This window comes from Ambystoma mexicanum, chromosome 8 (genome assembly GCF_040938575.1).
Source record: "Ambystoma mexicanum isolate Mex_15411 chromosome 8, UKY_AmexF1_1, whole genome shotgun sequence".
Classification (NCBI taxonomy): Eukaryota; Metazoa; Chordata; class Amphibia; order Caudata; family Ambystomatidae; genus Ambystoma; species Ambystoma mexicanum.
In genome coordinates this window covers 753,872,885-753,889,481 of record NC_090929.1, presented here as the reverse complement: position 1 = coordinate 753,889,481, position 16,597 = coordinate 753,872,885, and the positions used below count along the sequence as shown (strand labels likewise).

The following is a 16,597-nucleotide window of genomic DNA, read 5'->3' as shown; positions in this document are numbered from 1 at the left end:
AGCACCCTTTAAATGGTCAAACCCACTCAGAAATCTCACTCGCATGCACGATATTATGCTTGACAGAAAGTAAATGTACTCTATGGCTCAGAACCTATGAAGACGTTTCTGTGACGACTATAGTACCAGTATTGATTTCTATATGCCCTGCTAACTACAGTGCTCAGATCAGGAAATATGTTATTGGGATCTTAGTAAGATATTGTGATCTAGAAGTAGTGACTGCAAAGTACTTCTTCACGTCCCCATGGATTAACAACATAACACGTTTACATTGCATTCTCGAGTTGCAGGCCTAGCTATACTGTGAAATCAACATGCTGACGATGAGGGGGGTCTGATGAAGAAAGCCGCATATAAAGAACAGAGCTCTGCAGAGTGACCTCATCTTGTCGAATTCAAATACCCAAATGGCCACCATTTGGAAGACCCAATCTTATCTAGATGTCCCATAAAAAGAACAGGGTGGATCAAGGAGAGAAAAAGGAAACACCATATGCTCCTGACGTGTGACCTCGAGTCACTCACAGGTGGCATCTATGTTGTAGATGCTAATAAGTTGGTAGAATAGTGATGCTTATGCTTAATGCTAGGCTGGAAAAAATGTAAAAATGAAGGAGAGTCAAACTGAATACTGACATCTGAAAGGGGGCTACCACAATGGTATACAAGCCACTGGTGCCAGAATTGCCATATGCACAAATATCACTGAATCTGGCAAACTACCCATTAGAGAATGTTTATTATTGTATTTACATTATTTATAATTTGACTTATTACTACCTTTAAGAAGGAAAGGAAGAGCGTTGGCGAGGGACTGGAGATTCAGTACCAAGCAAGCAGGAGGACATAATTATTTAGACGATTCAGTGCAGGGAATGCTTTGATGCTTGGTCCAGGGGTGGAGGAGAGGGCTGTCGGATTGATGGGTATGTGTAAACAATAAAGGACCCTAGTTCAGACAGGGAGCTTGCGAATGCCTGAGAGGAGGTCTCATCTTTCCAGACCACTGATAATCCTACCAGATGCTTTTTGATTTTCTGTAGAAAGTAAATCTGGTTATTAAGTGAAAGCTGGCGTAAAGAGTTTTGGCACATGCAGGCTTGGCTTTAGTCGGGTTTCTGTCAAGAACAGTGTGTTGATTGGATGGGATGGAGGGATCAATATGCCTAAATTGACAAGTAGGAAGAACCCCCCCCCCCTTTGCTGACTACACCTAAATAGTTGAGACTTAAGCACAGACTGTTGGCTGAATATGCAGTGTGGCAAGTGGGGTGAGTGAGAAAGTGTGAAACTTGGGGACTAAATTGAAGCTTGCATAAAGAGGTTTATTTTTTAACTACTCAGCTTTCGCACTTACTCCCAGTCCCCTCGTCTATCAGACTCAAGTCCTTAAATACAGCTGCTACGAGTTCCAAAGGGTCGCTAACACACAGCTAGCTACTGAATGGGCCTCTTCGGCAAATGAGAGTGAGCTGAGGCCATGACGGGACAGCATTCAGATGAGAGCAAACATGGGAGCCTAGCAATGGGCGGCTACTCGTTTTAGATGATGTATTGATTGGTTTCCTGGCTAGCTTTTTAAAACTAAAACAGGATACGTTTTTCTTAGTAGGGGAATCCCGTTTTATATCTACATTAAGACAGTTCAACCATTTCAAATACTGTGACTGGAAACTACTGTCCAGTTTTAAAGTCGTCCATTGGTAGATCAGCCTCCTTGCTTTTGCATTTTGGAGTGTATTTCCTGTGCATGAACACATGAAATAGCAGCGCACATTTTTCATAGAGTGAGACATGGACCTACCTACCACATCATTTGTACCTTCTACCCCAAGAAATGATTCACCAAGGTCATGAGTTGATATCTCCGATTACATTAAATAACAGTCCCGAGCATGACAACAGTGTTCTCCTTTCTACTCTACATTCCCTTTAACACGAGTCGAGTAATGCTAAACACAAGAACACGTGATGTAGTGTCGAGTACCGTCACTCTGAGCATGCAGACCAATCAAGTAACAATGCAAGTGCTTTTTACTCGAGAATGCAAACTGTTAGAATTTCATCAGCTCTGAGTCGATGGTTTAGTTTGGACAGGTGGCACACACGTGCAATTGGTACCTGCTTGCTTTCATGGTCTTTCAGTTCACCTCGATTAGCACCTTTTCTCTGTTCTGTCTTCATGACATTATTTCCCTGAACAATGCTAAGGAGCTCCTTACTCAGCGTGTCTTCTTCAAATGATGCATTGTGTGGTTTCTGATCTGGGCTCATACATCTCTCATGGCGGGACAGTGGCTTGGCATAACCTTTTCTAGAAGGTGTCTGTAGTCTGCACACATTTTTATTAACAGGTTTTTGGTCATCTCTTGTATCATTTTTGATGTCTTCCCGCTTTTGGAGTTTGGAGTGATCTCTTACGACATCATTAAGTTCTAAGATATAATTATCTGGACTACCAACTAGAGGCTGAGGGGAATTTCGATAGCTTGCGTTTGGCGAGAGTGAACCAGCATGCCTGTCTTCACTCAGAGGAGAAATTACACTGAGATAGCGGGCAGAGGACTGTGGTCTTGAAGACAAAGAGGGTAGTGGGGATATGGCTGAGCAAGGAGTTGAGCTTCCAGATAGGTTGTAATGGTGGAGACTAACGGAAGGTGTAACAGAGGGAGTAGGACTGCCTGCGGCCGATGGAGTGAGATAGTCGATGTTATAAAGGCAGGAATCAGGCCTAGGAGGGAGAGGAGGGGTGATGGTAGGGGTACCATTACGAGAAACTCCCATAGTGAGCGATATCCACTCAGAGGTGATAGCCTGCACTTCTGGCGAGAATGCTCGGCGCATCATAGGTGGAGGAGGTGGTGTTGGAGTGTGAAGCCTGTCGTAACCAGGAAACTTAAAGAAAAGGAAAAAGGAGAAAAGAACACAAATAAAAGCAGAACAATAAGAAAATATGACGTATAAGTGATGAAGAGAGGAAAGGAATGCCATATAAAAGCTAAAGTAGAAAATGTATTGTATAATTATACTGATTAGTGCACAAAATAAACTCATTTACATTTTAAAGTCTTCTGAATAATCTATTTGCAGAAAAAATGTCAACAAAATGATTAAAAATAAACCGAAGTTATTACAATAAATAAACATGGTGTTATTTTATTTGAAACATGCCTATTAATGGTTCATATCTGACCTAAATAGTATGTGCCAACAGCATTATTAGCAATATATTTATCCCCATGATTTCATTAAAAATAGTATAACTTTGTATAAAGAGGACATCAAAATGAAACGTAGATAAAAATGCAGTGTTGCCATGTAAACCTGATTTCCATGTAAAATAAAGGTAGGATTTATTTTTTGTCTGTACCGCCTTCGGTATGTGTGAAACCGTTTGCAGATTGGGTCAATACATTTCCTAAAGATGTAAGGGTAAAATATAAAAAGCTTTTTCCAGGAGTATGTATGACTTATGCCTAGAAAAAGTCATAACTGACGGTGAAGGTAAGGATACACCTGTTCACAAAAGCACTAACCGTCGATTCACAAAAGAGTAGGCCTGTCAGTAGAAAAAGCAAAGTGAACATTCCCAATAGAGAGTCGGGGAATTGTAGTTGGGTCAAGGGGATTCCACATTGAGTGAAATAGCTTCATGCGCACCAAAATGTAACAATGTGAATCCACAAAAGTTCAAATGCATCTTAGAAACCATTATGAACGCACAAGTTACAACTGGACCTTATAGGCGTAAATGTTCCATGCGAGTTGTGTAAGTGCGTGTAAAAGCGTGGGATGTGTACAGAAAAAAATTATATGTGGGGAACGCAGGTTTAAAACGGTTTTTCGACAATTCCTGTCTACCACATCTACGCATGTCAGACCAGCAGAACCTGGGCATATGTGGGCCACTTTGAATACCCGGTTCCAGTTGTAGTTTTAACATTTGATGTGACAGTGGTAGGTTGCACTTAACTTGTTTAATAATTCTTTTCATGACATCAAATTCATTGCTTTTATTTTTTTAAATGATGGAGCACATTTTGCCTTGCAACATATTTAGCCATTTTGCACTTTTTGAAAATATATCAGTAATATTTGGCAAGTGCAGAAAAGACGGGAAATATACTACAAATAGTCCCCAATATGCGATATAAAGTGCTCTTATATAGCACCATTTTCATGGCCTCTTGCTGCATGTTTCTTTAAAAAAGGGGTTAGAGGAACATTAGTGCGGGAGTGAGAGAGGCAGGTCTGAAATGTTCAGAACAAAAACCCAATTTTCTGTGCCCTGTATGTTTATAAGAAATTCCTTGTGAGAACGTATTAGGTGTGTGTATCCAGAAGGGTACCCCCGGTGTTCGGATCCTGCTTGAGTCGCAACCTGCAAGGCCTGCCAGAAGAGGGGGTGGTTCTGGGGTTAGTGGGGTATTTATGCCATGGAATGGTAAATGTGATGGAGATGTATCCACCGTAAGCGCTGTATGGAGCTGCATGAGTTATAGAGAGCTGGTGAGGGGGTACTAGCATGCATTCAGCTTTATTGTGCATGGCGAGCCTTGTATACAGTGTAAGATGGTTAGATGAAATGGGGAGCAAGTTAGTGAACAATGCATACTGCAGGGATCCTGGAGGAAGAATGTTAATTAGGCCAGGGGGTCCTAACTGCCATTTGTTTATTCCCATCGGTATAAGGATTGATAGTTTAGGTGTGCTCTCATTGTCCCTGAACCCACCTGGGCTGGAGCACAATAAAATGTCTTGCTGTTCCTTTTTTTGTGTAGGGTCCATGGGTGAGATCAACCCGATTGGGTCTGGCTTCCAAAGCAAGCACATCAGCACGATTTTCTAGGGTGTCCCAGTAAACAGATATGTATGGAGTTCCTTGTAGTCACATGCTCATCGAAAGTGCAGAGTTGCCTTGGTAGGGAACCCCATAGGTTGGTTGCTAAGGCTGAGAAGGGTGTCTTACCTCAGTTTTTCCTGTCAAAGCATGAAACTGCAAATAGAGACACATTGCTGGATCGAAGCATTGTGTCAAGTTTGTATGGATGGAATCATTTCTTGGTGGTTTCTTGACCATCGCCGTGGAAGGAATGGTGAGAAATGTACATGGTTTTGAAGTGGATCCTGTAATCGATGTGAAGTAAGAGAGGTTCTGCCATGCAAGGGTCATGTTTTACCATTGATACAGTTCCAAGAGGAGTCTTGATGTTGGCTGGGATTTGAATTCTTTGTAGATGGTTAAGTGGGAATTCTAAGAGGGCTAGGTAAAAGTCGTTGGTGTAACCACATCTTGAGAGTACTAGGCCAATTGACTGCCATGGTTCTGTCTTGGAAAATCCAATATGGACCTGAGATAAAATGAAGAGCATGTCACTACTCCTTTAGCTTGTGGATTGATGGTGAGGAGACATTTTAGTATGAAATCAGAGGTTTTTAACTGTCAAAATCAGTCAAGGGCACGTTTATATTTTTTAAGCAGATTTGTATTATAATTGTTAGTATTAACGTTGTAAGGTATCCTTGCAGGGGTTAGGGGAGGAAAGCTCCCAAGGTCCCACAGCTTGCTGCAGCAAGTGTGAATTCCATTTGTGGTTAGTTTTGAGATTCTCTCCCTTTTTGTACAGATGATCTTGTATCGTAAGATCTTGTTGGCAAATCTCGCAAATATTGAGTCACAGAGATACTGTTAAAGTGGCTGGTGTGGTGTTACAGGGTGACTGGCTCTTTGACATTTTAATACATTTGAACGTTTTCCTTCAAAGGCCTTATGCAAGTTGCATGTGCTTTGTGTTTGAGGCTTCCTTGGCCATATACTATCTGTGCCATGTTGATCCAGAATTGTCAGTAGCACAGAAGTATGCAGATTTGTCAGTCTTATTATAGTTTTTCCTCCATGTTTCCTCCATCCTTCTCTTCTCTTTCTTGAGCTTGTTGAGGATAATGGTATAGCATGTAGCGGCCTGGTTTGTATGGAAGCATTATAAAGGTGAGCTGGTAGAAGGGTTGGGTTATTCATTCTGGAAGTATACTGTGTCCCTCATATAGGGTTCCAGGGTAACATGGCGGGAAGGATCTGTGTTTTGCAGTTTCAAGGGCTACAACTCCAACTTGTTATTTTCTCATGGTCTGAAAGCTGGTGGTGGTGCTTTATTGCATTTGGAAAGTGAAACAGAAGTTGTAAAATGAGTGGATTAGCAAGATGGTATTGCTACGGCAGATGGCGTGTGAACAATGTTGCTAGTGTCACAGAGCAAAATATTCCTCTGAGTGTGTTCAGCTGAGTGAGTGGCCACCCTCACTAATTGCTTTTGGCGGAATGCAACAATGTTTGTTGAGAACATCATCATGGTTGTAATATATTCATTTTTTGTCCACCCACAAGTTGACGTTTTCCACGATTTTGTTAATGTTAGGATTTGTTTCTACATCTTCAAATGTGTTTTGTCTGTAAAGGAAGGGTTGTAAGAGGGTGGTCTGCAGATAAGGAGAAACACTAGAATGTATGTGCGAGACACTTTCAAGTGTTAGAATAGAGATTCACAGTAAAGGAGTGTCTGGCAGTGGTACTATTTTGTTGATGTAGTCCACGTGTACAAGTATTATTCACCTCCCCTCCTATTGGCACAGTTGACAATCTTGATTTTGTAAGCAGGCGCATTGGACTCATGAAAGACTGCTGCATAACCACCTGTTAGCCAGGACTCAGTGATCACGTGCAAGTTCTGCTCCAAATGTAGGTTATAAGCATTCATGATGTGTTTGGTTATGGAGCAGGCATTTGATGAGAAAACTGTTCCTGTGGTTGCTTTCTGTATGGTAATAGATGTGTGTGTGTCTTCTATATTTTTTGGTAGATCATGTATTGATAATGAGTAGCTCATGTGTATTCGAGTCATTGTCCAGTTAGAGAACAAGCATCCTCTTAGGAGTGTAATAATCTCCTGGCTTACATGGATCTTGGTGTGTAAGCAGTGTTTAGTTATGAATAGTGTGACACAAGGTGAGTCAACATACAGAGGAGGCTGAGCTGCTCGTGCTGTCTTTGGCTCACATGTTTGGGTATGCTAAGGCCTGGATATTGTACTTTGTGCAGGTTATGTCGGTCTGGGTCCATTGAGGTTTGAAATTTGGATGCGTGGCTCTCCTGTGTCATCGTTTTTCAGTCTTTATAGCTGTGTGGGTATTGCGATTGCATTTCCACTCCTTCTTGCTGTTATCTTGCAAAGTATCTTGGCCTGTACATTGTGGGTGGTCTTGCAGTAACATCATAGTTATGTCAGATGGCAATTTTCGTAGATGAGTGACTGGTGTCTCTAAGTAGTTTTTACTCCAGATTTGCTCCATCCTTCTGTTCTCTTTCTTGAGCTTGTAGGGGATTATGGTGTATCGTATAGCAGCATGCCTTTTATACAAGCATTATCAGGATGGGTGTGAAGAGGGTTTGGGTTATTAATTCAGGCAGCATATTTCTTGTCTGGGATTCCTGGGTCCATGGCAGGTGGAGTGGTCTTTTGAGAGTTTGAGGGCTGAAAAGATGTGTTCAATCTGGATATTCCTCCATGTATTTAGACAGATAGTATCTGTATGGCAGAGCAAGGAGGATGCCAATGTTGTCAGATTCTCATTGCAAAATATTCCATTTAGTATGTGGCTCCCCTTACCAATTGCTTGAGGTGTAGGGCATCAAGGTTTGCTGAGATAATTCTGGTTACAGTATATTTCCTTTCTTCCAGCCACACATTGAAGTCTTCCAGGATGGGTTCCTCTTAAGACTGTAATAATTTCCTGGCTCGAATAGATGTGGAAATTGGAGATGTTTATTTATGAATGGTATGATGCAAGGTGATTCATTCTGCAGAGGAGACTGGGCTGCTTATAGTGTTCTTGGCTCATAGGATGGGGTCTGGATATCATCCTCTGGGCAGCTGGGGAGGGGGGTTTAGGTTATCTTAAGTCAGATTTCCGTATCTCTTATCCTCTTTTCCTGACCTTATAACTGTGTCGCCATGCCAACTGTGCTTACACTCTTTTTTTGGAATCATCTTACAAAGTATCTTGAGATGTACATGGTGAGCGGTCTTGCAGAGACGTAATTGTAATTGGTTATTTATAGCGTGCTTAATACCCAGAGGTGTCTAAGTGCATAACCTGGGGATCGAACCTGTATTGCTCCGCGTCAGTGCTTAATACCCAGAGGTGTCTAAGTGCATAACCTGGGGATCGAACCTGTATTGCTCCGCGTCATCTTGCTTCCAAGGCGAGCACGTTGCTGCTGAGCTATCCTCCTGGGACGTTACAGTTGACTCAGCTGGCAATTCTTGTAGATTGATTGGCTGGTGTCTCACATATATTCTCTGGTCCTCTTTGTTTCCTAGTGAGGAGGGTTGTGCTTATGACCCTGTCTAATGATTTCATTCTGCTGTCTTTGTAGTTTGCCCTCGTGGTAGTAGGAGGCTGCCCTGCAGAATGTGTAAAGGTGTTCTAAAGGCAAAATATAGAGAAAGGAGAGACTCGAGGCCGGCTGTATGGGAATTGATGGGATGCACTTGATCAAGGAGATATTGAAAATTGAAGATCTGGAAAAACATTTGTGTGGATTTTAATGCGATATCTGGCTCTGTGAATAACAAACCACAATCCTATAAGAAGAAGTATACAAACGTGCATGCCTGTTACTTGCTATTCAGTGTACAAAAGAGCCATAAGATCTGAGTCAGCTGACACAGTGATGAATGGTTGAAGTTTTTACTGGACTGGAAAGGTAGGTCTGGCAATGAGGCCAATGGTGTTCCCCCGCTGTATTGTGCTCCTGCTCCTTCAATTGTCTTACTCCCTTAGTGGGAATCCAATTTTTTAGATACTTCTTTGACTTGAGGTCAACTTTACTGAGGGATATGTAGACCACAGTGGATTTCTTAAAATGTACTTGGACCTGCCCTTCTTACTGTCCAGTGCTTTGCCTTGGGTGGATATAAAAGCAGCCTAAACTCTATCATGCATGCATCTGTTCCATGTGAATGCTGCATGTATACAACTCTAGTCACCCTTTCTTGGGTTGCAATTATAAAAATACTGTTTGCAGAAGTGTTAAACCATAATAGTACAATGGGAAACAGAGAAAAAAAGTGCATTCAGAAATTACCTGTGGTGATGTAGACGCGCTTCGGTTTGGAGAGTAGGATACTGGCATATCAGGATAGTCTGATGTATTTTTGACACGTGGCCTTTTGATGATGTCTATATATGTTGCGGGAAATATACCTTGCCGGTTGCTGCTGGATATTTTTCCTTCATACCAGTTTTCATCAACTCGTCGAATTAGCGTAATCCTCTCACCCTGTGGGAAATTACATTAAAAAATATAGCAACTGGAATTATAAAAGAACACAAGACACATACTTGGTGAAGGGAGTTCAACAAATACATTGTTATTAGTCATTACTGCCAATGTGGGTGCATTTTTATTCACAACAATATATGCGATTATTTGATTGGCGAGCGGAAAGTCTTTGAAAGATGTGAGGGACGTGATAGACGTTAAAATTGTTTTCAAATATCATGTTTTATGTTTTTTTCTGCAAGATTCATCTCCAAATGATGATTAGAGCTCGAACCACGTTACTTAGATGATCAGAGGGCCCAAAATGCAGGCCTTAATTATTGACAAGGCCCGCATTCCCAGCCACCGGATCGGCGCAATTCCCTGCAGTGGCATTTACCTCCTTCACTCACTCCACTTCCCTCTTATCGCCAAATAAATACTTACCTGTTGTCATCCTCGGCTTTCTGAATTATCTCACTTGCATACACAGGCAAGCAATGGCAGTGAAGAATGGACATCAGCATTTTCAAGGTGTGCAACTTTCCTTGTATTTTTTTTTAACTTGAGAAGCGGCCTGTGCGCTTCGATTGGGTCATTTCTCAATCCAAAAACAACAGCCTTAGCACCTCAGATGTTATGTTGGGGAGCTAAAGGGCATTGTACCCTAATTTGTGGGCTATTCCGGGTTGTAAAAGTGCCTTGGACCTTGTTAAAGTCTCATGCTTCCCTCAGAACCTTTAACTTGGTCCGCAGGGGACGTATCCTTTAGAAAATGTAAATAATTGGAACAGCTTTAAGCCAATACATATTAGCACCCTGACAGGAGGAGCTAGCCAGTCAGGTGGCTAGGAACACAGGTTTGAACCAGCGATGAAAGGCTGCATTCCAGAACACCCGACGGCTGGCTCCCTCCGCCACCATCTTCCGCTTAGCCTCCACCGTCCCTTTTTTCCCACCCCCCCTCTACTTATCCCTACAGCCGCTCCTTCCCTTTGGCTTCTGCAGGCTGCCATGGAAAGGGAAGAGGGGCTTGGTACAGATCCCTGCCTCCCCTTTCCATAGGGGGCCATCTTAAGACAGTATTTTCAGTCATTGAATGGGACGCGCGAGGTGTCCTGTTCAATGACTGAAAATACTTTTTTTTTTAGCTCCAGGGTTACCGCTTTGGTAGTCCGGGGTGCTAATTGCCTTAAGCCCCCGTTTCAAGTGCTGGAACGCGGGAAACGGCCTGAAGCCCTTGTTAATGGCCCTCGCTTTGCTTAGGCTGTTAACTTGGGCTGCCAGATTGTTACCCCCTGTTCCAGCCCTTGGAACGTGGGCTTAATGACACATTATAACATCCATTGCCCCCATAATAGTTTATCACTTGTGAATAATTTCAGCAAGGTTTGGCACTACATCACATTAAAGCTCATCTTGGAAAAATTGTAAATATAATTATTTCACATTTTTTTTAAGCATTAGCGAGACAAACGTGTGCAAAGTAGATGCCAAAGTCCTGCCTACCTAAATCACCTTCTTAACAAAATCATCCCAACGTATTTTTGCTAATATGACCACAATGGAATGTAGGTCTACTTAAATTTGCATAGCGAAATTAAAATACAGCTTGTGTCGCATAAACCCATCTCAGTAGTTCCGTAAGGACAAACAGGAAATATGATGAAAACATAAATGAAGGACTGCTTATGTTACAAAATCCCTGAATACAGAAAAACACTTCAGGGTATTATTGGATTTTAAATACAGGAAGCTGCAATGTATCTTAAAATGTACAGTTACATTTGAAAATATTCTTTGTGGAGCCTATTGTATCCAGGGAATTTTACTATGTATTTTATTATGTATCAAATGTGGTTAAAATGTTTCCAACGTCTTAATGAAATAATATCATATAGGGACATTTTTATTAATATATTAATATTTTGGAATGTTCATTTTAAAACTGGCATAGTTGGTTAATTCAAAATAGATTTTTTGTAATAAGGTGTGTTTAAGAAGTTTGGAGAAAATGTCACTGTGCATTAGTTTATAAAATGAACTGCCTTTTTTATTTTAATTTTCTCACACTATATTATATAGAATATTGTAAGGAATATGTATTTATTTATTTATTTTATTTGTGCATTTGTGGAGCGCTCAAAGCCCAGAGGCAACTAGGCGCTGTTACAGGAAACCAAGCTTAGTGGTTACAATTTAAACATTTTTACAAGAGGTTTTACAGATATATACAAATTAGACAATTAATACAGGTTGGTTATGCGGACGATGTTCTTCAGACAAGGTGATTACTGCATGAGGTCAATTTTGAACTGTAACGTTTTTAGGCTTTTTCTGAAGGACCAGAACGATGTGTCATTTCTAAGGTAGGTCGGGAGGGCATTACATAGTTTGGGGGCTATGTTCGGGAAGCTTACTCCACCTGCTTCCTGTCTTCTGAATTTAGGGGTGACTAAGAGGTTGGTGTACTGGGAACATGTAGGTCTGTTGGAGTGGGCTTTGCAAATGAGGTTGCTAAGGTATAGAGGTGCTTTATTTGAGATACATTTGTGGGTGAGCGTTAGTATTTTGAAGTTGATTCTGTCTTGAACTGGCAGCCAGTGGATGTTCCTCCTGGTGGTAGATATGTGGTCCTGTTTGGGGATGTTTAAGACAGCTCTGATGGTGTTGTTTTGTACCGCCTGTAATTCTTTGATGCTTCTTAGAATGGTTCCAGCAAATTATGAATTACAATAATCTATCCTAGAGAGTATCAGGGTTCTGGCCAAGGTGATGAGATTATTATTGGAAAGGAATGGTCTGCTGGCTCTTATCATTTTAGTGGTGTAGGCTGCTGAGGCCACGACGGCATTAACCTGTCTGTTTAGGGTAAGAGAAGAGTCGATATACACTCCCAGTGTTTTTATTTTGTTGGCCACTTTAATGGTATTGCCATCAATATTGAAGGATTTGTAGGTTTGAGGTAGGTTGCTAAACTGAGTTTTATTACCAATGATGATTAGCTCTGTCTTATCATCATTTAGGCATAATTCGTTGAGTGCCATCCACGCCTGTATGGCTTGGTATATCTTCTTTAAGTTTTTTGAGTCGGTGTCGTGGCATCCTGTAATGGGTATTAGAATTTGCGTATCATTCGCATAATTTGTGTACGTGATACCCATGTTGTCTAGTTTGTCGAACAAAAACTTAGTAAAGGCATTGTATAGAGTGGGTGATACACACAAGCCTTGCGGTACACCACAGGTCACAGGGATAGGAGGAGCTGCTGAATTTTCAGAGAAAACTCTCGTAGTGCGATTAGCGAGGAATGATTTAATCCATTTGATGCAGTGTGCTGAGAATTGAGTGGCGAACTATAAATGTTGGCAGAGAATGTCGTGGTTGACTAAGTCGAAGGCGGCGGAAAGATCTAGGAAAAGGAGGATGCACAGTTCCCCTTGTCCTTGTATTGGTCCATTTGTGTCTTCAAATCTAGTAGGGCAGTCTGTACCATGGGCAGGCCTGAAGCCTGATTGTCTTAGTCCTAGGTGGTTGTTCTCTTCTATGTATTTTTGTATCTGCAAATAGGCTGCATGATCAAGTATTTTTAATAAAAATGGTACAGTGGTGATAGGGCGGATATTAGTAGGGATGTTGGGGTCTAATGTTGTTTTTTTGAGAAGGGGTAAGACCCAGGCTGTGTTTAGGTCGCTAGGAACAGTATTTGTTGCGAAGGAGCTATTGATGAGGCTGGTGATGAAGGGTGCAAATTCTACCGCACATTCTTTTATGACAGTTGCCGGGCACATATCGCCTTTGCATCTGGGGGGGGGGTTTTAGGCTATTGATGATATTTATAGTGTCTAGGATGGAGAGTGTCGCAAAGGAGAATTTTCAATGAAGAGATTTTGTTTTATAGCTCGTTTTGAATATTAATGCACCATTGTTCGTCTTTCACAGTGTGGTCCGAGGTGGTTGCTGGGGATTCTAGTTCCCTGAGGATGGTGAAGAGTTCTTTCGTGTTGGATTGTGCATTGGTTATTCTTTGATTTATATCCTTCACATTTGGCTTGGAGAATTTCTTTTTTGTAGTTATTGGCTGCTGCTTGAAATAGGCTTTTGTTGACTGTATTTGGAGATTTGCACCAGTTGTTTTCAGCAGATCTTTTGAGTGCACGCAATGCTTTAAGTTCAGGGTGAACCAAAGATTGATGTGAGCTATGCGTTTGTTTTTTTTTGCTTTTTAATGGAGCCACTTTTTCAATGACTTCAGATATGATTTCATTGTATTGGCTTACCAAGATAGAGGGGTCGTTATTGGAGTGATGCTTCGAGTCTAAGAAAGGTAGGAGAAGTGGTAACATGTTGTCTCTGTTCATATTTTTGCAACTTCCTGAAGGGGCTGATGGTGCTGAGACAAGGAGATTCTGATTAGTGGAGCTGTAGGTAGTGGTAAAAATTATAGTATTGTGGTCTGACCAGGGTGAAGGTGAGTTGGCTTCACCTGCAGTGAAAGGGAGGTCTGACGATATTCTTATGTTTAGGGTGTTTTGGGCAAAGATGGTGACGCCACCTCCTCGTGAGGTGTCTCTATCTTTTCTGAAGTTAGTGTAGCCTTTGGGGATAGCTAAGGATAACTGAGGGCCAGAGGCTGGGTGTAACCAGGTTTCTGTGACTGCTAGGTAGTCCAGATCATTGGAGGTGATGATATCTGCTATGCCAAGTGCATGCACAGAAACAGATCTAGCATTAATGAGTGCTCCTTTTAGGGTAGTGGTGTTCATACTAGAGAGAGTCTTGCTCTGAATTTTATTTGGTTTTGTGACACTAGGTGTAAGTAATCGTTGTCTAGTGAGGTTGGTGTTGGTAGAGGTATGAGGTTTGATTAACTGAGGGCAAATGGTGCGGGAGGCGAGTCTGTGTGTTCTCATGGGTCCTGTAACAGGGCGAGCAGGCATCTGGGCAATTTGGTTTGAGGTGACTGTGGGCTGGTGTTTTTGTAAGAGCGAGCGAGGTTAAGGCATTATGAATATGGCTCTGCTCGGTTCTGGTAGAAAGGTGGTGAGCTCTGGTGGGTAGGTCAGGAGGCAAGACAAGTAAAGGGATGGCTTTAAACTGTCTTAGCTCCGTTCTTGCGGAGAGACGGTGAGCTCTGGTGGGTAGGTCAGTGGGCAATGCCAATGGTGGGGAGGTTTTAAAATGTGAGTGAGGTGTAGTTAGGTTTTTGCTAGATGATTCTGATGAGGTAACATGTGGGATAGCAGGGAAGGGTGCGGCCTTATTGAGGAAAGGAGTAGGGCAGGGCTTAGGGTGATGAACAGCACAATGTAGACGTGCTAGGCCCAAACCTAACTGGATATAGACGCCTGCTGTGCATGGCAAATCCAGTGTATGGCAGTATGGGGAATTGTTCAGCGGTAGTGTATGGCTAATGTTAAAAAAATGAGAAGGGGCAGAGAGGAGTGTGGCTAGCATAGTGCTGAGTTTAAATTGCTAATTTGGGGTAGTACAACGTCAATTACACTGGAGGGTACATCAATAGATCAGTGCCATGAAATGTACTCCAATAAATGGGTGCCAGTGCACTCGTGGGTGAACTAGTGTTTAGACTGTAAATGGCATAACTGCTAGCTGGCTGTTTTAGTCAAGACAAGGGAACGGCTACGTGCTTGGAGCAGAGAGCAGCTATTGTTTAAAGGATACGTATTGGAACAAACGTTCATTCGATGCGGCTCCAGAGGTGTAGCGCCAGAGGCTAGGGAGCATAATGGGTTGGTGAATGGCAATGGGCTATACCAACAATCGCAGGATTAGTACGCAGTGTGAGGTAGTTGCTGGCAGGTCAGGAAACAAGGGTAAGTATGTGCCGCGAGTGATAATCATCAGCAAATGTATGAAGCAAATTGTTACGTAACAGTGGGCAAATCAATTACTGGCAAAAAGAGAGGCAGTATACATATTCATAGTATAGTCCGCTAGACAAATTATCACAGGACCGCACAGGACTTGTGTTATAAGGTTTATTTAACCATATCAACAGTAAATAAATAAATACATGCTTGCAACATGAAAGAAAAAACATTTACAATGTAGGAAATAGATGTTGTAAAAAAGGAAATTAAATACTGTATGTTGTGCAGAACTATTGCTTGATATGGGGAACAAGTTTCAAATTAGGACTAAAGATGACTCTAAGGTTTTTACCAGGGAAAGTACGGGACACTGCTGGGGGAAGAAGGCCCTCTCAGCGCCAAACTTTCTGTTTTAGCCTAATTTAGCTGGTGGCAATTGGTTCCTACGTGGGGAAGGCAGACCTCAAGTACCGCATCCTGACTTAACATTGTTGAACACTTCCATCTTTCTTAAGAACATTATCCCACACTTCTTTTTGTATTTAGTGCAAGGTTTTTCTTAGCATAAGCCCTTTTATTTGACACTACGCCACTAAGACTGCCTTATTATTATTTGATGGTCGAAGGTTGCTCCCATTTTAGATTTAGGTTTAGATAAGGCATTTTTCCAATCTACCTTTACAGTTTAATAAATACCATTGAACTGTGATCACTTGTGTCTGTCTATTCTTGATACCATGCCTTCTTTATAGTTGGCAGTAGGTCAATAGTCACACCCTTAATTTGGATCAGGTGTGTGTTTTAATAGTTGCCCATCATGCAGTGAGGGAATACAGAAAACCTGAGGCTTGCATCAGGGTTCAAGCAATGAAGGTTTGTTTTTACAAAACACAAAGGTTGGAGAAAAGATAAATAATCATGGGTAAATATCCTGGAACACTGTGAGATAGAAAAAGAAAATAGCTGAATGATTCACCATGCTCTACGTTAGTCTCTGGTAGAATCGTTACCTTTGGCTAAAATTGAAATGAATGTTTATCTTCAAATCGATAGTGCATTTTAAGAAGTCACAGTCAGTTGGATGGTTCAATAGTGAGTATAAAAAGGCTGAAGTAGCCTTATAATGAGCCCTTAAGCTAGATGACACTAATGGAGCAAACATCATAAGTGCCAGGGCCAGATCTAAAAAGGCAATCAGTAATCACAAATTCAAACTTGATGGGAAATCATGGGAAGAACATTTATTAGCTGCAGGTAAGACTTATTCTAGAGCTTTTGGGACCTTTTTATAACAGAGCATCATCAGCTATCCACTAATGTACCTTATATTGCATGGGTTAACCCCTTCTCTGTTCTATATGTAAATTCTGATTTGGATTGCAATGATTTTGAAACAAACAAAATACTAAACCAAGAACTCTCTATCAAATTCAGTTAT

General features: G+C 41.6%; 1 protein-coding gene across 15 annotated transcripts in view; it reads right to left on the bottom strand.

The window, feature by feature from the left end:
* The window catches only part of SORBS1 (sorbin and SH3 domain containing 1), an 862,221-nt gene that overhangs the window by 113,603 nt on the left and 732,021 nt on the right, over positions 1 to 16,597 (bottom strand). For 8 of the 15 annotated variants that reach the window (XM_069610575.1, XM_069610581.1, XM_069610576.1 and 5 more), the window contains 2 exons: positions 9,149 to 9,343; positions 2,125 to 2,898 (listed from right to left, as the gene is read on the bottom strand). In XM_069610575.1, the coding sequence (XP_069466676.1) occupies positions 2,125 to 2,898; positions 9,149 to 9,343 (969 nt within the window). The remainder of the gene's footprint in view (positions 1 to 2,124; positions 2,899 to 9,148; positions 9,344 to 16,597) is intronic. The other 7 variants (XM_069610579.1, XM_069610580.1, XM_069610589.1 and 4 more) reach the window with 1 other exon arrangement.